Here is a 25,216-nt window from a genome sequence, read left to right on the forward strand (position 1 = left end):
TTTTTAAAGTGGAGGAGCTGTTGCACTGGGGTAGTTACACTCTTGACCACACAAGTCCACGTCCAATGGGACGAGTAGCCATCACAACTGGGAGCTTCCTTGGTTGTAATAGGTGACCATGACTTCTTTTGTGCCTTGTCTTCTCTTTATTCTCCACAGAGCCTTTCAGAACCGCCTTCCTGGCTGCTGGATCTCACTGTAGATCTCATCCGCCCAGTCCGCCGGAGCGCTGAGTTTCCACGCTACAACAGGCATGCCCTGTAATTGAAATTAGTAAATTAAAGAGATTTTAGGGCAGATCACAAATTGATTGGTCAAAGAAATGTCATAAAGGAGTAGAGGGAAAGGCAGAGCCACTTAGAGAGGAAATTCCAGAGCTCAGGCAGCTGAAGGCATAGCTGCCAATGGTGTTAGAATCGGCAGAGTGCAGAGATTTTGACAGGTAAAGTGGATTGGAGAGCTCGAAGAGATAATAAAGACAGAGAGATAGGACATACAAAAATGTCCTGATGAAGGACCGTGGCCTGAAAATTCAAATGTTTATTTCTTTCTATAGAGCCGCCTGTCCTGCTGAGTTCTTCCAGCGTTTTGTTTGTGTGTGTTACTCTGGATTTCAGCATCTGCGGAATCTCTTGTGTTTAAGATAATAAAGGTATTTGAAAGCAAGGGTAAGAATTTTAAAACTGAGATGCCAGACTGGGGTTGCTCATCAAACATGGGTGAGATTAGATCTATGGCAGCAGAGTGGAATATACCAAATGAATGCAGACTAGAATGAAGGAGCCATTGAACAATTTGAGCCCTGAGGTGGCAAGGCATGGATGAAAATTTCAGCAGAAAACAAGCTAAGTCTCAGACACAGAAAAATATATTACAATATAGTAAAAGATGCCCCAGCTGTATAATCAACCAAAATTCAAAACAAGGCCACATTGAAAACATCTATAGTAGGCTTGCCTGAGTGCTTAAGTTTTTCTATGATCAGTAAATAAAAGGAACAACTAGTTTTCAAAAAATTGAACAATGTTTCATTTATGAATCTATTTGAAAGTCAGTATCTTGACTTCATTTTGTGCTAAGTTTCTTTCATTTTGAACTGGATTTTATCTTAAATAGTTGTATAAGCATTGCCCTTGGATACAATGGGGCAGTGCTATTGCCATGCTTGCTAAGCACACCCATGTCTGGTCAGGATTTGGGGATTTGGCTGGGAGATCATCTAGGAAACAAAAAAAAATGCATGTGTTGGGGAGTTCAGGTGAACAATTCATTTCTGTTTCCAGCTTAGAGATGGCATATCTTCCACTACTAAAAGGACTGTACCCTATGCAACTTTCAATTCCACCAATACCACCCTCCTACCCCTGTAACCATCCATTTACCTCTTCCTTTCCTACCATTCAGAGACTTAAAAAATCCTTCTTAATAAAGAAGCAATTCACTTCCAATTTAACATAATGCTTTTGGCACTCACAATGTGTGTGTGTGTGTGTGTGTGTGTGTGTGTGTGTGTGTGTGTGTGTGTGTGTGTGTGTGTGTGTGTGTGTGTGTGTGTGTGTGTGTGTGTGTGTGTGTGTGTGTGTGTGTGTGTGTGTGTGTGTGTGTGTGTGTGTGTGTGTGTGTGTGTGTGTGTGCACAATTGAAAATCAGATTACAATGTACATAATAGCACATAAATCTTTTGCTACTAGCACACAAAGGAATTTAAACTGCGCTCAAAAGGTTGTCACCTTCTACCTCATTGTCATGTTAAGTAGATTTCACAATCGTACACAATCAGATTTCCTTTTCCGGTTTCTGATGCAGAAGGTGTAGGTAACGTGGAGTTTGTGATGACTTGTCTGCAGATTTTAAAACTGGCTTAATTGTACTGTTTTTATTGAAGAAATGATTGATTCACAATGTCAAATTACAAAGAAGCAAAGGGCATGAAGTGCAAAAGAACAACTAGGTCATTTAGATGGCTTAATGAAACAGAGGAAACTGCTACACTGAAAGCTTATGAGATCAGGCTCGTGGAGCTACCAGAATATTTATGTGCAATACAGAAATTGGTGTTACCTGGTGTATTGTCATGATGCAAAAGTTACTGGAGATCATGCAAGTGGGAAGAAGTGGAGTGATATTTGGAAACTTGACTTTTTAAGTGTCATTTAGAAGGCAAATCACATATGGACGGTGTGCTCCAGCAATAAATCGCTCATTACCCGCTACAGGTCTTCTATGTGTTACCAACCCCGTAACTAGGTCACTTACCAGCAAAGATAGAGAGGTCCATTGAAGTCTGATGGTACTATTTTTAACAGTATTTATTAGTAAAAATACACAAAAATAATATCAATGCAAACATACAGATAATATACGTTGTCAATACTAAATCTAAAAGTGCGGGTATAATAATAATCAATAATAAATACGCTCTATCGTTGTCTAGGGGATAATGTATTGTCCGATGGAAATATAAAAGTCGCTCAGTTCATGCAAGCTGCAGCCTTTTGTTGGAGAGAGAGAGAGATTTGGAAAAACTTGCCGGCTTTCCTTTTTATGATTTTGATCCGTTGGAGTCTCGTTGGTGTGGCCGTTCACTTGTGGCCTCTCCTTTAGCTAAGCCGTTCTTCCGTGATGAGCCCGCCAATCCCAGGCAAGGGAGGACGCACACGGGCCGTCACCGGCGTTTGCTATAAAACGCTGTCACTGGCTTTCCAGCGTTTCTCCTGGTGCGTCTAAAGGGGTTGTTCCCCAGACCCTCTTTTATCCTTACTCACGGGGTCTCAGATGTCAATCAGGTTGGGATGATGCAATCCCTCAACCAGCCCACTCTGGTCATCCCCTGAGGGGCTTCAATGAATAGTACAGTACTCAATACACAATTCTGTCTCCAAGAGACAATGGCCGTTATCCGTGGCTTTGTATCGCGGAGGCCAGGACACATTCCAAACCTTGAGGATTCTGCGTGTCTCTCTCTCATTTCCTGGGTCCCAGACCCGAATTAATAGCGATCTTGCGATTCTCAAAAAGGAGGGGGCGACTTTGTACCCTTCGGCCCCTCAGAGTTGTGGCACATTCGTAACATATGTATGTTTTGTGAGAGTGCAGATGAACAAGAGTGAAAACTACCAAACCCAGAGGAGATCAAAGTTCTTATTGACAGTGTTTTGCTAGCTGTTAAAATGAGTGCCTCTATATATAAAACTCAGTGTGCTCATGTTGTTGTCACTGGGCAAAAAATTGCATAGCTCGAGGTTTTTGCGCACACTGGTCATTACAAATTAGAGGGAACATTGGTCACAAGATGATTCCTCTGTATTAATAGAGAAACAAACACAGATTGAATGACTACTTTGCAAAACAGTTCTATTCAGTCTGCAAAGGTAATTTTGAACTTCCAACTGCCTGTTAGTTTCACTTCCACTCTGCCTCAATGCCTATTGCCCAGTAGCACTTACATCCGCAGTGGTAGTGTTTTGAAAGGTTGATGGTGAAACATATCAACTCTCACTTGAGAAGCGACTTGTATCCACTCCAATTTGCCTACCAGCACAACAGGTCCATAGCAGATGCCATCTTATTGGTTCTTCGCTCAACCATGGAACATCTGGACAGCAAAGATCCACACATCAAGCTCTTTATTGACTACAGCTTGGCATTTAATACTATCATCCCCTTAAAATTAATCAATAAGCTTCAAGACCTTGGCCTCAATAACTCCTTGTGCAATTGGATTCTTGATTTCCTCACTTGCAGACCCCAGTCAGTTTGGATTGGCAACAACATCTCCTCCACAATCTCCATCAACACAGGTGAATAGAATAACTTCTACGCTCATTTTGAGGTGGAAAATGACGTGGCGGTGAGGAAATCCACCCCTCCTCCAAATGACCAGGTGCTGTGTCTCACCATGGCCGATGTGAGAAGAACCCTGTGCAGGATCAACCCACGGAAGGCTGCTGGACCAGAAAACATCCCTGGTAGAGTGCTCAGAGGATGTGCAGACCAGCTAGCAGATGTTCTCACTGACATCTTCAACATCTCCCTCAGCAACGCCACCGTTCCAACATGCTTCTAGGCCGCCACCATTGTCCCCGTGCCGAAGAAGTCTTTAGTGTCCTGCCTCAATGACTACCATCCCGTTGCACTCACATCCATCATCGTGAAGTGTTTCGAGAGGCTCGTCATGAGGCACATCAAGACCCTGCTGCCCCCCTCACTGGACCCTCTGCAGTTTGTGTACCATTCCAACTGCTCAACAGACGACGCCATTGCCATCACCCTACACCTGCCCCTAACTCACCTGGACAAAAAAGACACGCATGTTCGAATGCTGTTTATAGACTTCAGTTCAGCATTCAACACAATCATCCCTCAGAAACTGATTGGAAAGCTGAGCCTACTGGGTCTGAACACCTCCCTCTGCAACTGGATACTAGATTTCCTGACTGGGGGACCTCAGTCAGTCCGGATTGGAGTCAGCATGTCCAACATAATCACACTATTGGGTTTTGGGTCTCATCAGCAAGAACGATGAGTCAGCATACAGAGAGGAGGTGCAGCGGCTAACGGACTGGTGCAAAGCCAACAACCTGTCTCTGAATGTGAACAAAACAAAAGCAATGGTTGTTGACTTCAGGAGGGCACGGAGCAACCACTCCCCGCTGAACATTGACGGCTCCTCGGTAGAGATCATTAAGAGCACCAAATTTCTTGGTGTTCACCTGGCGGAGAATCTCACCTGGTCCCTCAACACCAGCTCCATAGCAAAGAAAGCCCAACAGCGTCTCTACTTTCTGCGAAGGCTGAGGAAAGTCCATCTCCCACCTCCCATCCTCATCACATTCTGCAGGGGTTGTATTGAGAGCATCCTGAGCAGCTGCATCACTGTCTGGTATGGAAATTGCACCGTCTCGGATCGCAAGACCCTGCAGTGGATAGTGAGGTCAGCTGAGAAGATCATCGGGGTCTCTCTTCCCGCCATTACGGACATTTACACCAATGCTGCATCTGCAAGGCAAACAGCATTATGAAGGACCTCACGCACCCCTCATACAAACTCTTCTCCCTCCTGCCATCTGGGAAAAGGATTTGGGCTCTCACGACCAGACTATGTAACAGTTTCTTCCCCCGAGCTATCAGACTCCTCAATACCCAGAGACTGGACTGACACCAACTTACTGCCCTCTACTGTGCCTATTGTCCTGTTTATTATTTATTGTAATGCCTGCACTGTTTTGTGCACTTTATACAGTCCTGGGTAGGTCTGAGGTCTAGTGTAGTTTTTTTTCTCTGTGTTGTTTTTCACGTAGTTCAGTGTAGTTTTTGTACTGTGTCATGTAGCACCATGGTCCAGAAAAATGTTGTCTCGTTTTTACTGTGTACTGTACCCAGCAGTTATGGTTGAAATGACAATAAAAAGTGATTTGACTTGGCACCACCAGGCTATGTGCTTAGTCCCCTGCTCTACTCATGTTACACTTATGACTGTGTGGCTAAGCACAGCTCCAATGCCATATTTAAGTTTGCTGATGACACCACTGTTGTTGGCCAAATCAAAGGTGGTGACAATTCAGCATATAGGAAGGAGATTGCAAATCTGGCTGAGTGGTGTCTTAACAACAACCTGTCACTCAACGTCAGCAAGACCAAGGAGCTGATTATTGACTTCAGGAGGAGAAAACCAGAGATCCATGATCCAGTCCTCATCAGGGGATCAGAGGTCTGTCCTGCCAAAGGGTTTTGGCCAAAAGTGTCGACTGTACTCTTTTCCATGGATGCTGCCTGGTCTGCTGAGTTCCTCCAGCATTTTCTGTGTGTTGCAAAGATGGAGAGGGTCTGCAACTTTAAATTCCTGGGTGTTATCATTTCTGAGGACCTGTCCTGGGCCAAGCATGTAAGTACAATTAAGAAGAAAGAAAGCACGGCAGTGCCTCTACGTCCTTAGAGGGAGTAAGATAAGGATACATTTTTTAACTCAGAGGGTGGTGAAGCTGTGGAAATCACTACCAACAGAGGGCAGTAGAGGCCAAGTTGCTAGTCATGATTCTATTGGATAGCAGAGCAGCCTCAAAGAGTGAAATCCTACTCCTATTTTCTAAATTTATATGTATAAGCTGATGTACAGGATTCACTGCAGCATCAATTTACAAATTAACATTTTTCATATTTATATTTTCTCACATTGAAGATCATTCAGCCCATCAGTTCTATGCCAGATCAAAGGCTTTTAGGGGTGAATCTAGAGTAGGTGGAACAACTTGGTTAAAACTGTGGATTTGTAACTCTTGTGGATAGTCAGTCCAAAGGGATTCAGAGAAGGAACAATTAATTTCCTTCATCTCAAAGTCTGACGTAACAGTTCATTTAAAAAGCCCCCTGGTTCCTAAAATCATGCTGGAATGGAAAGCTTCAGCAATTTTGTGCATGAAGGCCACGATGCCTTACAGTAAGCTACCTTTAATGTTCAGCATTGTCTGAAGATAAATATGTTCTTGCTGGAGGTTTGGCTTAATTGGAGTCACAGGCAAATGTTCAACAGCAGAGGCAGGGCTTGCATAGTAACATTTCCTACAAGGCAAAATTAGGTAGTATAAGTTGCAATGGCCCATCTCCTTTTATGTATGCTATTTTACTGGTTCTCCACTCTGTTCTGGACCATCTGGACAACAGTAATACATATATCAGGCAGTTGTTTATCAACTATAGCTTGGCGTTCGATACTATCACCCCCTCCAAACTGATCATCGAGCTCCAAGTCCTGGGCATCTGCACCTCCCTCAACAACTGGATCCTTGACTTCCTCATCAGCAGACCTGAATCAGTACAGATTGGTAACATCACACAAAATGCTAGGAGAACTCAGAGGATCAGGCAGCATTTATAGAGGGAAATGGACAGTCAATATTTCAGGTCAAGACATTTCCTCAGGATTGGGAACAACACCTCCTCTTCACTGACCATCAACAAGGCTGCATGCTTAGATCCCTGCTCTACTCTTTTTACACCCATGATGGTGTGGCTAAGCACAGCTCCAATGCCATACACAAATTCACCAATGAACATCACTTTTGTTGGTTGAATACCGTGTGGTGATGAGTCAGCATACAGGAGTGAGATAGAACATCTGGTTGAGTGGTGCCACAATAACAACCCCACACTCAACATCAACAACACCAAGGAGGTAACTGTTGACTTCAGAAAGGAGAAGCTGTGAGGCCATGTGCCAGCTATTGGTGGGTCAGAAGTGAACAGAATCAACTGGCATAATTCTAATCCTACTCCAATAATGGAATACTACAGACCATTTCTTGCATTACCATGGACTTCTTTCTGGTTGTGCAAAAAAAGTATTTTTTCTCTCTCTTCAGTCATGTATAATTTATGAACTCATGTGCTTGTGATGCAAATTTTTCATTGTACCATTGCACTTGCATACATTGCAATAAACTCTACTTAATTTGAAGCATCAAAGCATTAACACAGCCTCTCTTGTTCCTTGTCTGCACTGGGATTGGATCTGTTTGTTGGAAATGTGGCTGCAAACCATCATGTAGCAGAGGTAGAATAGAGATGAATTTCTGATAGCAGCCACATTTAACTTGGATTCTCCCAAAGTCCCTCTTGGTTGATAGAGTCAAAGGATCTTGTAAGGTCATGTGAGATGGTCGCTGCTACTTCATCTCTTGGAGTTGTTACAAGACCACGTCCATGGTATCACTAGATGGACAAAATCCACACTGACTCAGGAAACAGTTCTATTCTAACCAGTGTACAGAGGCAGATGAGGAGGACACTCATGATGGCTTTCCCTAGAAGACAGCAGTGAGCTCCCTCTGTAGTTACTGAAATCAGATTTATCTCTTTTCTTGGAAATATTTACAATTATGGTGCATGAAGTCTCCTGGCATATCCTCCTCTTACAAAGAACGTAGAACAGTACATTATAACTACAGGCCCGTTGGCACAAAATACTGTGCCAAACTAAGTACATTAGTAATTAAATGCCCAACTAATCCCTTATAATGACACACCCTTCCATTTCTTGCACATTCATGAGCCTCTTGAACACCTCTATCATGTTTACCTTCACCACCACCCCTGGCAGCATATTCCAAATTCAAGTTCAAGTTTAATTGTCATTTAACCATACACATGTAGACAGCCAAACAAAACAGCATTCCTCCGAGACCAAGGTACAGAATACAGTACAAACAATCACACTCAGCACAGATAGATAGGATAGCAGTAAAACAGTTGCAAAAAAAAGTAGCCCAAGGTCCTGGAGTGTCATGGCCTGATGATTAATGGTGCATGGGATATTGTCCTGGAGCAAGCACGCAGCAGTGCAGCTGCAAATGCACTCCAATGTCTTCTACTGAGTAAACACTGGAGGGCAGCACGGACTCCTGCTCTCTCCCACAGCGTCTCCTTCCCTGGGCAGCTGCAACAGGCGACCCACGGCATGAGGGCCTGGTCCCCACAACATCTGAGGCCATGCAGTTTCCCCCGATGTCGGTCTCACCAATGAACCAGTGAACCAGATTTGCATATTCCGCATTACCAATATCCATCAGGGTTTTGCAATCACAACAAAACGCCCAAGATGATAATTTGCACGGTTTGTTGGACCGTGCACCACCTCGGACGCCTTCCTCCTTGGGTGGCTGCAGCTGTCGGCAACACAGAACGCAACAAGTCCAGCTCCAGCGCTATCGAGCAACTCGCCAATGGAACAGACCTTCAAAACTTGATGTTCTCAATATCCAGCAGTGTCTTGTGACGCACAAAAGACACAAATGTTGAACAATTATTCCTTTGTGTGGACCCCACCACACACTCATCACTCTTCATATAAAAAATCTTGCCTCGCTCATCTCCTTCGAATTTACTTCACTCTCACCTTAAATGCATGCCCTCTGGTATCAGATATTCCAACCCTGGGGAAAATATAATGATTGTCTACTCTATCTATGACTCTCATAATCTTAGAAACCTCTATCAGATCTCCCCTCAACATCTGCTGCTCTAAAGAAATCAATCCAATCTCGTCCAGCCTTTCCTTATAGCTCATGCCCTCTAAACCAGGCAGCGTCCTTGTGAACCTCTTCTGCATGTTTTCTGTTGCCTCCATACCCTTTCTGTAAAGGGGCAACCAGAACTGAATGCAATACTCCAGATGCAGCCGGGCCAGAGTTTTATACAGCTGTAACATAACTCCCCGGCTCTTGACCGCAATTCTTCAACTAACAAAGGTGAGCATACGGTATGCCTTCTTTACTACTAATTAATCACCTTCGTCACATATCTGAAAAACTCAATCAAAGCAGTATGACAGAACTTGCCCCACACAAAGCTATACTGATTTCCTTAATTAGGCCATGGTTTTCCAAATTCTCATTAACCCTATCTCTTGGAATCCTCTCTAGTAACTCCCCTACCACTGATGTGAAACTTACCAGTCTATAGTTTCCAGAATTATCCCTATTTCCCATCTTGTCAGTCCCCCAGTACCTTGCTTAGACCATAAAATATAGGAGCAGAAGTAGGCTATTGGGCCCATTGAGCCTGCTCCACCATTCAATCATGGGCTGATCCAATTCTTGCAGTCATCCCCACTCCCCTACCTTCTCCCAATACCCTTTGATGCCCTGGCTAATCAAGAACCTATCTATCTCTGCCTTAAGTACACCTAATGACTTGGCCTCCACAGCCGCTCGTGGCAACAAATTTCACAGATTTACCACCCTCTGACTAAAGTAATTTCTTTGCATCTCTGTTCTAAATGGACACCCTTCAATCCTGAAGTGATGCCCTCTTGTCCTAGACTCCCCTACAGTGGGAAATAACTTTCCCATATGTAATCTGTTCAGGCCTTTTAACATTCGGAATGTTTCTATCCCTCATTCTCCTGAACTCCAGGGAATACAGCCCAAGAGCTGCCAGACGTTCTTCATATGGCAATCCTTTCATTCCTGGACTCATTCTTGTGAATCTTCTCTGAACCCTCTCCAATGTCAGTATATCCTTTCTAAAATAAGGAGCCCAAAACTGCACACAATACTCCAAGTGTGGTCTCACGAGTGCCTTATAGAGCTTCAACATCACATCCCTGCTCTTACATTCTATACCTCTAGAAATGAAGGCCAAAATTGCATTCGCCTTCTTCACCACCGACTCAACCTGGAGGTTAACCTTTAGGGTATCCTGCACATGGACTCCCAAGTCCCTTTGCATCTCTGCATTTTGAATTATCTCCCCATCTAAATAATAGATGCCTGTGAGACAGAATTGACTTGACTAAATAACCGGCAAGATATGGAAGTAGATTACCAGGCCTTTCTTCCATGCAGATACTGCTGCTGCTCGGTTGGGACCCGGCTGGTTTGAACTCAGGACCATCTGCCTTGAAGTCCAGTGCTGATGCCACTACACCACTAGCTGGCCCTCCAAGGTGCTGCATAGGAGAAATTATTGGACCAACAAGGTTGTTGGGATAGTTACTGGTCAACAAATAGATTTTCAGAAACATTTAAAGAAGAAGAGAATTAGGCAGTTTTGGATCCCAGCCTCTGGAACCAAGTTTGGGATTCAAACATCTTAAGGTATAGTTGCCAATGGTGGAGGAATGAAGATCAGGGGATGATTGAGCAACTAGACTGCATAAGGATGAGTGAGCAAGGCCAATGTTGTTAAACCCTTGGGTGGAATTTTACAAATATTTTTGATCCCTCATAACACCTCACAGTACTACTGAATAATTTTACGGACTCCTGTACGCATCAACTCATGCTCCTCGACGTCACACGCATGGTTTGCGTCTGACGCAATTTCTTCGAAATCATCTGCTTGAGCTCAGGCTTCAGGGCTGCTGTTCTTTCCGTGAGCGCTCCCTCCCGCCGGATGTTTTATGTATCCAATTAGGAGGCGAGCCGAGGCTGACTTATTTAATATTCGAGAGAACAGCGGAAGAGGCGGGTTTAGAGTGGGGTGATTGATCGAACACGAACCAATTGATTGTTAGACTATAGATGATAAAGTTTAATCGTAGGAGAGGGCTGGGTCAAACTGAACTTGCCTGTTTATGGTGGGCGGTGTGTTGAATTGTTGGAACAGCTGGATGTATTTAGCTTTTAATATTGTGAGATTTTTTTATATACAGTATTTGACGACTGCAATGTAAATTTCCTAGCAGAAGTAACCACACGAACAGCCGCTACACAAAAAAAATCTGCAACAGTAACATATATGTTGCATGATTCTAGGTCTCAGCCAGGAAGTTCGGGTAAGGTAATAATTCGACAGACATTTTTTTTCTTAACTTTGTAACCTCTTAAATTTCTCAATTGTTAATTGTTAATTGAACAGAGACGAAACTTAGAATGGGGGAAGCATTGTCTGAGCTCCCAATAATGATGTTGGTAATGATTCCAGGGTCCTTTTCTGATAAGATGTTGCGTTTATTCAGTATCTGTCAAAGCACACGGCATCTTCGATCGTGTCAAATGATTCATCTCCCTTGACCTTAACCGCCATACGTATCAACAATAACATCGACGCTGTTTTAGCTCTTTACTGCCCTGCAGCCTTCTGACTCAGAAGAGCATTGATTGATGATAACAATAAAAACTTGCGGGTGTCTAGGTTGAGAGTGGTGTTTGTGTAGAATCAATGGTTTGGGGTGTTATTGTCTTGATATTTCGCTGGTTTCCAACCATCTTTTAAAATTTTCCAACTTCAACTGAAATCTAAAATATTCCCGGTCACTGTATCTATGGGTAATTGGATAAGTGGTAAGGGATTTGGTACTTTAACAAACTGCTAGATGAATTCAGTAACAATTCCTAACCCCCGCCTCCCATGATACTGGACCTGCTGAGTTTCTCCAGCGGGTGTGTGGCTGCACTCTCCTGTATCTCCATAGTACTTCCTGTTTAGTCAGAAGATTCATGATTAGGGTGGTGTAAACATAGTATGGAATGAGCATTGAAGTTGAGGTGTGACTGTTAATCAGCCTGTGCAACGTCTGTGCTGTTGTTCCAGAAAATGTGAATGAGAATACAAAACAGCTTGAGCTTTTCAAATTATTATATTGTTTTGAAACCTCTGGTCAAAGGAGGATGAGGGTTTGGGGTACTTCACTTTATAAAATAGGGCAAAGTCAGCATGGTCTCCTTAAGGGGAATTCTTTGAGGAAATAACAGGCAGGATAGGAGAAAGGAGAGTCAGTGTATGTTTACTTGGATTTTCAGAAGGGGTTTGACAAGATGCTGCACATGCACAAGATAATACATGAAAAATGCATGGTTAGAAGATTGGCTGGCAGGAGGCAAAGAGCAGTTATTTTGCTGGCTGCTGGAGATTAGTGGTTGATAAGTCTTAGTTAACAAGGGTATCAAAGATTAGGGGAGAAGAAGACAGGAGAGGAAAAATAAGTCAGCCATGGATGAGCTGAAAGTGAAAATTCCCTAATTTATGCACATTCATGAGCAATTCTACTATCTCCAGAAAGTCATACAGTGACTTTGGTCAATAGAAGTAAACTTTTTTTGGAATATCTTGGCACTTATATTTAAAATGTGTCTCTATTTTCCTTCCTTTGTGCTAACGTGAGGTGAATTTTAGTTCTATGTGCCATTGTCCTGTGCAAAACCCAAGTTCTTTACAATATTCAACTGTGAATATTAGCAGCCAGCAAAGTCGTGAGGCTGCCTTTTTTTTAAAAAAAAAAGGAAGGAGAAACTATAATAACCAAGCATAAACTGGTGATGTTCCATTGACGTTGCAAACTAAGAGTTGCAGGACAGTGTCACAAAAGAGGAAATATACTCCCTTGTGTCATGTAGGTAGAAAACAGTTTGGCACAGACTAGATGGGCTGAAGGGCCTGTCTGTATTAGGGTTTAGCCACAATTTGAAAGTTCTTGTGGTCATGCTGGCTAACAAATGTTTCCATTCATGGAATTAAATCTCACAATATATGATGATGCAATTCAACCTTGTGATCTATGTTTTGCAAAACCAGTTCCATGTTATTATATACAGGCTCGAATTTCCTCTTAACTATTTTCACTTGTATTAAGAGCTTGCAAAGCCTTCACAAAGGGCCAATACAGTGCCTTAAGACACTATGGCTTTGAATTGTAGTGTTCGAATGCAGGTATACATCTCTGCCATTCTATAAATGATGAGCTGCTCTCCCCATTACAGCATGCTGCTGCATTGGGAATGTGGTGCTATCACAGTGGTATAGAGCCCCACAGCTCAGTATAGAGGCTGCCTGTGAGAGTTGGTGTTGGGTGGGTTGGGATAAGCTGTGCAGACACTTGCCACTGCGATAGGCTGCGTCCTGGCTGGGACAGTTGCTCGAGAATGACGGCACCTTTGCCTGGTGTTGACAGACCACACAATTCCTTCAGTTTCTCCTGTCTGTCCTTGTTTAGCTGCATGCCTCTCCCCATCCTGGAGATCTTCAGGCCAAAATGGTGCCAAGTTGTGATGTCAAATTGGTAACGCAGACTTGGCTGTTTCTTAAGATTCGTAAGGATGGTGAGGGGTCTGGTTAGGATTTAAGGACGGGTGAGGGAGAGTTGGAGGTCAGGGGTAGAGCTGGTGGTTGAAGGCTAGCGATCCCTGTGGACAGATTTGATTTATCAGCAGGCACTGTGCAGGAAGACCAGCAATCCCTCATGGTCAGTGACGGAGGCTGGTGGGCTCCATGGATGAGAGCTGATGACTCCCAAGTCAGCAAGTCCTTCAGCTTGGCAGGTCCTGGGTTCGGCAGCGAGAGCCAGTGACCCCTCAGCTTGGCAGGTCCTGGGATTAGAGATCTGTGCGGGTCTGGAGTTTGGGGTTCCACAATCAGCGAGTTGATACAGAGGTCGGTGAATCCCAAGATTGAGGCCTAAGGTTTGTGAGGTCTGGACACGGCCTGTCTGGGTGTGTGGGAGAGATGCAGGGGGCTTGTTTTGTTCTGCTATGTTGGCGTAGTGATACCTGCAAGTGCATGCTGGAGGTGTTGGTTGTTAATACAAACAACACGTTTCAGTTTATGTTTTGATGTGATTAATACATGAAACTTGAGATATCTGTATTGTAATAAGCTCAATGATGGTGGTTGGGCAAAACAGGAGGAGGGGAGACAATAGATTCCATTTTATCTAACAGGAGCAGGGGCCAACATGTGGAGTAGGTGCAACCAATCAATCCATAGAAATGGCAAGGGTGTACAGTCGGCCCTCCTTATCCGCGGGGGATTGGTTCCAGGACCCCCCGCGGATACCAAAAATCGCAGATGCTCAAGTCCCTTATTTAACCTGAATCAGTGCAGTGGTCTTTAGGATCCAGCGGAACCCCGGACTTTATTTAACATGTTCAGTGCGGTGGGCATTAGGACCCGACGTAGCTCTGAATCCGTGGTGTTTCTGTTCACGAAAACAATCACGATCGCGATTGAAAATAAGGTGGAAGTAATAAAGCGATCGGAAAGAGGTGAAACGCCATTGGTCATTGGAAAAGCGTTAGGCTACAGTCGGTCAACGATCGGAACAATTTTAATGGAGCATTTGAAAGGCCTTGCCCCGATGAAAGCTACGATTATTACTAAGCAACGCAGTGGTTTAATTATTGAAATACATATGTTTCTTAAGTGTTTTATATGTATAGAAAGGTAAACTATGTACTATATACTAAGAAAAACGTTTGACGCTAAATAATACCGGATGTACCTGTTCCGACTTCAAATCCAACTTAAAGACGGACTCAGGAATGGAACTCATTCATAACCCGGGGAGTGCCTGTACTTTTAAGTCATTTCTAGATTATTTATAATACCTAATAAAATGTAAATGCTGTGTAAATAGTTGTTATACTGTATTGTTTAGGGAATAACGACAAGAAAAAATAGTCTGTATATGCTCAAACAACGAGTGCTGGAGAGAGAACTTCTGGGTTTTCCCGATCCACGGTTGGTTGAATCTGCAGATAAGGAGGGCCGACTGTAGCTCTGAACCACACATCTCAGTGCTGAGTGTCTGCACCACTTGCTCCAGCCCAGTTCTCACAGCCAGTTTCTCCACGGTCAGCTTTGGAGAGTTGTCTGCTTCCCAACACAGTAGCACAGTCAGCAATGCATCTCTCAGTCTGGAGTGACTTGTTCCTGCAAATGTATTCTCAGCACTGATAGAAGTACCAATCTGTGTTGTTTTGATGGATTACGCTGCAAAGGAATTGTGCTTGAATACTCCATATCCTTGCGATGGAAGGTCTAATCTTTTTTTTACCATTTGCTGAGAAGTGAAGCAGTTAGGATCTAGAATATGCAAGAAGGAAGTAGAACTCCACATTCAGTGTTGCCTTTCATAAGAGGTCAACTTCGACCTAACCTGGTCCCCACATATCGATGCGGCTATTAAGAAGGCAAGATAGTGGCTATATTTCATTAGGAGTTTGAGATTTGGTTTGTCACCTAAAACACTCAAACTTGTACAGATGTACCATGGAGAGCATTCTGACTGCATCACCTTCCAGAGAGTGAGTGTGTGTGTGGTGCAGGATTGAAAGAAGCTACAGAAAGTTGTAAAATTAGTCAAAACCAGCCTCTGTAGTGTCAGAATCAGGTTTATTATCACCAGCATGTGTTGTGAAATTTGTTAACTTAGCAGCAGCAGTTCAATACATAATGTAGAAGAAAAAAACAAAATTATAATTAAGTTGTCAGTATTACAGTTGAACAAAGGGAACTATGGAGCTATGAGGGAGGAGCTGGCCAAAGTTCAATGGAACAATACCCTAGCAGGGATGACAGTGGAACAACAATGGCAGGTATTTCTGGGAAAAATGCAGAAGGTGCAGGATCGGTTCATTCCAAAGAGGAAGAAAGATCCTAAGGGGAGTAAGGGGCAGCCGTGGCTGACGAGGGAAGTAAAGGGCAGTATAAAAATAAAAGAGAAGAAGTATAACATAGCAAAGATGAGCGGGAAACCGGAGGACTGGGAAGCTTTTAAAGAGCAACAGAAGATAACAAAAAAAGCAATATGCCAAGAAAAAATGAGGTACGAAGGTAAACTAGCCAAGAATATAAAGGAGGATAGTAAAAGCTTCTTTAGGTATGTGAATAGCAAAAAAATAGTTAAGACCAAAATTGGGTCATTGAAGACAGAAACGGGTGAATTTATTATGGGGAACAAGGAAATGGCAGACGAGTTGAACAGGTACTTTGGATCTGTCTTCACTAGGGAAGACACAAACAATCTCCCAGATGTAATAGTGGCCAAAGGAACTAGGGTAAAGGATGAACTGAGGAAATTTATATTATGCAAGAAACGGTGTTGGATAGACTGTTGAGTCTGAAGGCTGATAAGTCCCCGGGACCTGATGGTCTGCATCCCAGGGTACTTAAGGAGGTGGCTCTAGAAATCATGGATGCATTGGTAATCATTTTCCAATGTTCTATGGATTCAGGAACAGTTCCTGCTGATTGGAGGGTGGCTAATGTTGTCCCACTTTTCAAGAAAGGAGGGAGAGAGAAAACAGGGAATTATAGACCGGTTAGCCTGATGTCAGTGGTGGGAAAGATGCTGGAGTCAATTATAAAAGAGGAAATTTTGACACATTTGGATAGCAGTAGAAGGATCAGTCCGAGTCAGCACGGATTTATGAAGGGAAAATCATGCTTGACTAATCTTCTGGAGTTTTTTGAGGATGTAACTATGAAAATGGACAAGGGAGAGCCAGTGGATGTAGTGTACCTGGACTTTCAGGAAGCCTTTGATAAAGTCCCACATAGGAGATTAGTGGGCAAAATTAGGGCACATGGTATTGGGGGCAGAGTACTGACATAGATTGAAAATTGGCTGGCTGACAGGAAACAAAGAGTAGCGATTAACGGGTCCCTTTCGGAATGGCAGGCTGTGACCAGTGGGGTACCGCAAGGTTCGGTACTGGGACCGCAGCTGTTTATAATATACATTAATGATTTAAGTGAAGGGATTAAAAGTAACATTAGCAAATTTGCTGATGACACAAAGCTGGGTGGCAGTGTGAAATGTCAGGAGGATGTTATGAGAATGCAGGGTGACTTGGACAGGTTGGGTGAGTGGGCAAATGTATGGCAGATGCAGTTTAATGTGGATAAATGTGAGGTTATCCACTTTGGTGGCAAGAACAGAAAGGCAGATTACTATCTAAATGGAGTCAAGTTAGGAAAAGGGGAAGTCTAACGAGATCTAGGTGTTCTTGTACATCAGTCAATGAAAGCAAGCATGCAGGTACAGCAGGCAGTGAAGAAAGCTAATGGCATGCTGGCTTTTATAACAAGAGGAATTGAGTATAGGAGTAAAGAGGTCCTTCTGCAGCTATACAGGGCTCTGGTGAGACCCCACCTGGAGTATTGTGTGCAGTTTTGGTCTCCAAATTTGAGGAAGGACATTCTTGCTATTGAGGGAGTGCAGCGTAGGTTCACAAGGTTAATTCCCGGGATGACGGGACTGTCATATGTTGAAAGATTGGAGCGACTGGGCTTGTATTCACTGGAATTTAGAAGGATGAGAGGGGATCTGATTGAAACATAAGATTATTAAGTGATTGGACACGCTGGAGGCAGGAAGCATGTTCCCGCTAATGGGTGAGTCCAGAACTAGAGGCCACAGTTTAAGAATAAGGGGTAGGCCATTTAGAACAGAGATGCGTAAAAACTTTTTCACCCAGAGAGTGGTGGATATGTGGAATGCTTTGCCCCAGAAGGCAGTGGAGGCCAAGTCTCTGGATGCTTTCAAAAGAGAGTTAGATAGAGCTCTTGTAGATAGTGGGGTCAAGGGATATGGGGAGAGGGCAGGAACGGGGTACTGATTGTGTATGATCATCTATGATCACAGTGAATGGCGGTGCTGGCTAGAAGGGCCAAATGGCCTACTCCTGCACCTACTGTCTATTTTCTATTGATTACAGTATATGTATATTGAATAGATTAAAAATTGTGCCAAAAATAGAAATACTGTATATTTAAAAGAAAGTGAGGTAGTGTCCAAAGATTCAATGTCCATTTAGGAATTGGATGGCAGAGGAGAAGAAGCTGTTTCTGAATTGCTGAGTGTGTGCCTTCAGGACCTCCAGCACCCAGAGCATGCCTTTTTTTCCCACTGTAACCATCAGGTAGGAGGTACGGAAGGCTGAAGGCACACACTCAGCGATTCAGGAACAGCTTCTTCCTCTTACACCCTCCCCTGCCATCTGAATGGACATTGAACCCATGAATACTACTTCACTTTTTAAATATTACTTCTGTTTTTGCACTATTTTTAATTAAATTATTTAATATATACTTAATATAGGAAAGAATAAGTAACAATTACATTATTATTTATTTCATTGTAGTGCTGCCGCTAGGTTAACAAATTTCACGACATATTAAACCTGATTCTGAACCTGACTTGCCTTCAGTTTTTATTTTTACTTCCTCCTCTGTGGGATAAGGCTCACAGATATCAATAGCTATTGACCCTCCAATTTAAATGGTGAATCTACATGCATGACGTCAGACAGTGAATAACAACACAAGACCAAAATATTGTGCTGAAATAATCTGAAATAAAACATGAAACTGCTGGGAATACTCAGTGGGTGGAGGGAGAACTGGTTGACATCGGAGAAAGAAAAGAAAATTAAGGATTTAAGTTTCAAGAGGCAGGGTTATGGTGGGAGGGGAAATAAAGATGTTTAAAAAGGAGGCAGAGTTTTGAAAGAGTGGGGAATTGGAGGGTTGCAGGGAACTGGGACAGAAGAGATGAGGCCTGGCACAAATGGTGCAGGATCATTCATTGAATAGTAGGATAGTTTTGAGAGACTACTCCTATCTTGGGTGACATTGGTATTTTTCCAGCTTTCCAGAAACCTCTCCTTGCACACTTTTTAAATCTACTTGTTACATACACCTGTTAGGGTGCATTCTCCAAATACCTTATGAGATAACCGTAGCCTTCAGCCAGGAGCAGATGTCATCAGGTGGTTCCCAACCTTCAGAGTGTTTCGACCCCTAACCACAACACTCTCCAGTTGGTGGGCCAGCAGTGGTGGCCAAATCACTGGCTATCTGCTCCTGGCTTCCAGCTTCCCTCCTCTCGCCTACTCCAAATCCAACAAGAGGCTTGTTCTGCCTCTTACCCCATCCTATAAGCTGCTTGTTTGTTTTTTTTTTGCTCCTTTCGTCCAGGCCCAGAGCTGACAACAGAAGTAGTATGCCTTGACCTTCAACAGTTAACTTCCTAGTTTAATCACTTTCCTTCCAATTTCTTGATTGCTTGTTTACATTGAAAACATTTTCTTCAATACAAAAGGATACTGTAGACTTTATATATTGTGGTCCATTAGCAACACATACATTAATCACTTGGCAATGTATTGTCCTGTCAATTGTTTCCTTGTAGTGGCATTCCTTAGATGACCTGGAGAGGAATAGAATTATTTTTTAAAATTTTTCTTTGTTTCCTAGTACAGTGGATTCTGGATAATTGGGCCATTGGTTAACCAGGGCAGCCACCTATTTGGGACAACTCTTGAAGAACAAAAACTAATTGGAAAAAATTGCCGGGATTCCCTTTGTTTATTTGGCGATTAATGGGGACTGGACTCTATTGCTGAACAATTTTTTTGTATTTCATTTAAATAAATTTGTTACTCAGTAAAATGGTAGTTTTTTTAAAAAAATGCCTTTTTAACTATTTCCATGAAAGTTCATTGTAACTGCAGAGAAGTAAAATGACTATGCTTCCATAAACTCCAAGATTCTCAAAAGTTAACTCATCAGGTCATAAATGCTTTCCATTTGGCTTATTAAACCTTCAACAGTACTCAATGATGAATACCTTATCAGAAAAAGAATCACTCCATTTGATCAGCTTTACACATGCTAGACTAAATGTCACAGTATTGAGTTCCTGCACCTCACTTCAGTTTGGTATTTTTGTTTTTAACCCTTGCACTCAAATTCCTGTATCAATTTTTCAATGATTCCTGTACATAGAGTGACAGTGCAGTGTTCCCTGGTGTGATCTAACCCAGTGATTATGGAGCCATTTTTTTTTTCTGGAATGTGGTCCTGAAAGATTGGTCCTCCAAGGAAAAAAAAAATAGCTTTAAAATCTGTTCCCTTAAGATGATCACATCCCAAATGCCAAAGATGCAGATGCCAGAACAATTAAAGTAGGCATTTTTCAGTGGCATTGCAGCCAGGTTTGATACTATCAGTACACTAGCCCTAATGAAACTGGCTGGCTGAGTTCTTGAGCTCAATCAGTGATTGCTCAGTAATGAGGTCTGAATGTGATGAATTATTTTTTGGTATTTTACCTTTTTCTTTACACCTTTTCACAACTACTAAGATTTTGCCTTCAAACCAGGGGGCATAATTTTAAGGTGAGTGGAGGAAAGTATGGGGGGGGGGGGTTATCGGGTAGGTTTTTAATCAGTGCTAGGTGCGTGAAATGATGGTGGTAGAGACGTACATTAGGGACACTTGAGAAACTTGGATGAGCACATGGGTGAAAGATAAATGGAAATTTATGTAGGAGGGAAGTGTCAGACTGAACTTAGAGTAGGTTAAAGGGTCAGTACAACATTGTAGGCTAAAGGGCCTGTATATAGTGTTCTATATAAAGTGCATGGTTACAGAGTCTCCCTGCTTTCTCTCTTCTTCCCCCCCCCCCAAAAAAAAAAGTTCTGGGTTCCCTTCCTTTTGATTGTTGTACTCATGATTGAATTGTGATGGCTGTGCAGAATGTATCTAGAAAGATCAATTTACTTCAAAGACTGGAATCTGAATCCACTCCAAATTTAAGAATGACTTGCAATTATCTTCACCTATCCTCTGTGAAACTAATGTTAGGCAATTCTAGTCCAATGGATAATGTGCTCAATGTTCAGTATTACATTGCCAGTCACACACAACCCATAAAGAGGAAACATCAGACAGATGAGGGCAGTGGGATAAGTAAATTAGGGCAGTGTAGAAATTTTATTTTGGTATCTGACCCTTGCCGTACGTTAATCAGAGCATTCTTAATGCTGATGTTTGGTGCTACTGATTGCAACATTACTGCTACTTACCCTGGCCAAGATAGGACAGTGTTATGGTGCTGCTAACCTCCATTGTATACACAGTCCATTGATCCTTTGTTAATGCAATATTACCTTTTTTTCCTAGCAGCATGAGTCAGTGGGAGAAGCTCAAACAACTGGATACAAAGTACTTGGAGCAGTTGCATCATCTGTACCAGGATGAAAACTTTCCCATGGATATTCGGGAGTATCTTGCTCATTGGATTGAAAGTCAGGACTGGTATGTTAAGATGTAAAGGAAGAACCCATTTCTACTTAAATAAAAGTGCTGCATTCCTTGTATTAAATACTTCATTCACTACCTTTTTTATAAGTACTTCTATCATCTTAGAGGTAAAGAGACAATGATTGAGGAGGTTTTTATTCTCTTTTGTCCTTCCTGTAAATATGCCTGTCTCCTGCTCTGGTTCGAGTATTCTTGCAACAGGGGTGACGTGTAGACGCCTAAGTTTTCTACAAGAAGAATGTTTCTGTTTTTTAATTAAGTGATTGAATTGTTGCATTGTATTCTTAATTTGGGATGTCACATGTTGGAGTTCTTCACTGAGGCCTGAGTGATACTGAATGCAGAAACTAATTTTTTAATTTTTGCTTGTTGGTTCAGATAAGCATTCAAAGTTTGTGTATTATTGGTCCTGTGGAAAGTTGTGATTAAGTTGGCTAAGTAACCACTTTGACCTGACCAGAACTAGGTGAATACTAGTAAATTGCACAATTTCCATGTCCCATGTCCTGGCAGGATGGAAAATATTATTATTGGTGTTTGATCAGCTTGATTAGTTCCTGAAGTTCATGTGATGGGATGAAATAGTGGCTGAAGTCTTTAGCCAAAACCTGAAGTGTATAGCTACATCAGAGACTAAATGCACAGGTAACACAGTCCTGGTGACTGAATCCAGTCTTCAGGAGGTAATGCGAACAGGCAAATTAGAAAGGTTTAGACACTTTGGCCCCTCAACCCTTCTCTACTATTCAGTAACCGAATAGTTGATCTGTGACCTACCTACAAACCTTTTAATCCTCCCCTTTTTACTGAAGGGTCTGTGCTACCTCAAACAATACTTGAAATGCCCTGCTTCCACTATCCTATTAGGACATCTCATGACTCAGAAATGAGGGTTTTCTTTGAATGGCGAACCTGATTTTGAATTCTTCCACCCCCAAGAGGAAATGATTTCTTCATACCCATCATGTCAAGGTTCCTTGGGATCTTATCTGTTCCAGAAGTTTCCCCATCTTTTTTTCTAAAACTCCAGCAGAGACTAGCTTAGCCTGTCCAACCTTATAAACCAACCCACCATTCCAAGAGCAATACACAAAGCACTGTGTATTGATGGTCAAATCCATGTCTTTGTATTCAATTTACCTTGCCATAAATGACAACATTCTATTAGCTTCCCTAATTAATTGCTTTGCCTGTATTACTAGTCTCTTGTGAATACTGCATGAGGCCATTCAGATCTCTCTACATCTCATAACTCTAATCTCTCACCATTTGGGTCATGTTTTAAATATTTTCCTGCATTCATCCAAGTCATTGATGAGACCACATATGGTGTACTGTGCCACTGTTTTAAGGACAGATATTAACATCTTGGGAACAGTTCTGAGAAGGTTATGTGTGTTGCTCTAGATTTTCAGTATCTGTAGAATCTTGTTTTATTTCTCAACTGATCCCTGGAATGGGTGGTTTGTCTCATGAGGGGAAAATTGGACAGGTTGTGGTTGTATTGTGGAGTTCACAGAAGAGAGAGAGAGAGAGAGACTGCGGGGGGGGGTGCAATTTTATTGAAACATAATGGATCATGAGGGAAATTGGGTGAATGTGGAAGATGTTTCCTCGTGTGGAAAATCTGGAACTAGGTCATCACTTTCAGGTAAAGGGTTGCCTGTTTAAGACTAAGGTGGAGTTTTTCTCCCCCCTCGGTGAACTCTTTCCCTCCAAGGCCAGTTATGATAAAGTCTTTGAATATTTTAAAGGCAGAGATAGATTGCTGGCTTATTAAGGGTTTGAAAAGTTTCTGGCAATGGGAATGTGGGTGAAATTGAGGTACCAGTTGGATCAGCTATATTTTACTAAATGGTGGTGCAGCTTTGAAGGTCTGGGTGACTTAATCCTAATTGGTCTGCTCTTATCCCCCTCCTGAGGGCTGTGTTCATTCACCAGGATCACATGAACAAATGTCTTTTCCTCTTCCCATCAGGCACCAGGCCTTACAAAGCATAGTAGAGCTAGTGGCATGACGTTTGCATCCTTACTAATCTATGTGTTGTGATTTTCAAGATCATGAACCACTGAAACGTGTAAGATGATGCCCAGATATGTTTTGAATTGTACTGTTTGCCTGAACTTGTGGAGAATGGCCTATTTAGTGCACGTCAGTCCCATGTGACACCAGATTGCTTGGATATTCTCCATATATTTTGTTTTACAACTTGCCCAGATCCTTCCGGAACTAAGCTGAGGGAAATCTGGAGGATGAGTAATGCTAAGTGACTAATGGAATCCATGAGGCCAAAGAATGTTTGGAAATGCATGAGTCAGTCAATTTTTTAAAAAAATTGACAAAATAGTTAAAATTGGTTATTGGTTTAAACACGCCAAGCTGATTGCATTGCTAAGGAACGTAGAAAGATTGAGTTCACCATCTTTGTTCTTTGTTTTTCTTTACCTGACCTTGCCTCTCTTGCACATGCTGACTCATAGTTGTTGGGTCCTGTGGATGCCACAGCCCTTTTTTACATTTGAATTCAGTCAGTGATTCATTTTAGTTCCACGTATCCTTTGCAGTGATTAATTACTTTGAGCTTGCAAGTAAAATCTATTGATACGTTTTTTCAATACCATAGATAGGAGATGGGTAAAGAGAAGTTCAGAGGTTTTTGTTTTGCAAAAGGTCTTAACAGTGGAGCATAATTTTGTGAAGTTCTAACATCTACTATGAAGTAGAGGGACTTGTATTTGAGATTTTAAAGGTTGGCTCTAGTTGCTCAGAAGTGGCAAGGTGTCTGCGGCATTATATAACATGGAGAAAATTCGATGGGCTGAATGGCCTAATTCTACTTCTGTTTCTTATGGACAGTTAGATATAAGGAGAGAGATAAAGCAGTGTGGTTGAGTGTACGCAGTTTCAAAACAGAATGAAGTATGTCGTCCTATTCTCTTTCCAGGGATAAAGCCATAACCAATTACTCACTGGCCACCATTCACTACCAGAATCTGTTGGACCAAATCAACAATCAATACAGCCGCTTTATACAGGACAAGTTGTTTGTTTGCCAGCACAATTTCAAGAGATACAAGCATAATATACAGGTATTGTGCAGTCTAAATCCTAAATCGTTGCTGTTTACTGTTTAAACTGGCTGCTGTCGACTTGTAGCCTGGAATAGTGTAATAGAGATATTACTTTGAGCTGAAGTGCTGGGGTAGAAGGAAACCATGATATTTTGGCTCCCGAATTGAATTATTTGTCTCCAGTTGATTCATTCCCCCCCCCCCCCCCCCCCCGGCTCTTCTCCAAAGGTATGCTTTCATTTGTATTAGTTGACTTCCATTCTTTGTTTGAAGCTGCACACCAAGAATGATTACCCAGAGGCTGATTTGTCATTTGGGCTGTGATCAGCCAATGCTGTACGACTGGAATTAAAACTCGTTTGTCTGCTTTGTATGGCTGTTACAGTTGGCATATTGGCAGAACTAATGCTGTTCTTCCATGTATGTACTTGTCAGGTATTTCTTGTCTTCTCTACGCCACCCTTCTCTCCCCCCCCCCCCCCCCCCCCAAACTCGCATTTTTACATGTTTAATTAACATTAGGAAATGTGTTTTTTTTTGGGGGGGCACATTTTATTGACTAGGTTTATAAATGACTTGGATGGTAGAACAGAAACCAATATATCCAAACACATCAGGCAGCACTGCAAGCAAATGATAATGATGATTTATAGATTATGCCAGTGGATATTAAAAGTATGCAAGTGAATTTAATTGCTATCAAGTGCATTATCCTCCAATTTGGAGGCGAGAGACTATGGATGCAATCTGGAGCAAAACACAAATTGCTGGAGGAATTCTGCGGACCCACAGATGGATGCCTATGTGTTGAGTTCTTCTA

The 25,216-nt window shown here is 42.4% G+C and overlaps 1 protein-coding gene across 5 annotated transcripts in view; it reads left to right on the top strand.

The window, feature by feature from the left end:
• Positions 1–11,067: 11,067 nt before the first annotated feature.
• Positions 11,068–25,216, top strand: part of LOC140741287 (signal transducer and activator of transcription 1-like) — a 102,521-nt gene continuing 88,372 nt past the window's right edge. For 2 of the 5 annotated variants that reach the window (XM_073071308.1, XM_073071312.1), the window contains exons 1-3: positions 11,068–11,277; positions 21,184–21,318; positions 24,270–24,414. In XM_073071308.1, coding sequence (XP_072927409.1) covers positions 11,243–11,277; positions 21,184–21,318; positions 24,270–24,414 — 315 coding nt within the window. In that variant the 5' untranslated portion in view covers positions 11,068–11,242. The remainder of the gene's footprint in view (positions 11,278–21,183; positions 21,319–24,269; positions 24,415–25,216) is intronic. The other 3 variants (XM_073071309.1, XM_073071311.1, XM_073071310.1) reach the window with 3 other exon arrangements.

This window comes from Hemitrygon akajei, chromosome 18, assembly GCF_048418815.1.
Source record: "Hemitrygon akajei chromosome 18, sHemAka1.3, whole genome shotgun sequence".
Taxonomy (NCBI): domain Eukaryota; kingdom Metazoa; phylum Chordata; class Chondrichthyes; order Myliobatiformes; family Dasyatidae; genus Hemitrygon; species Hemitrygon akajei.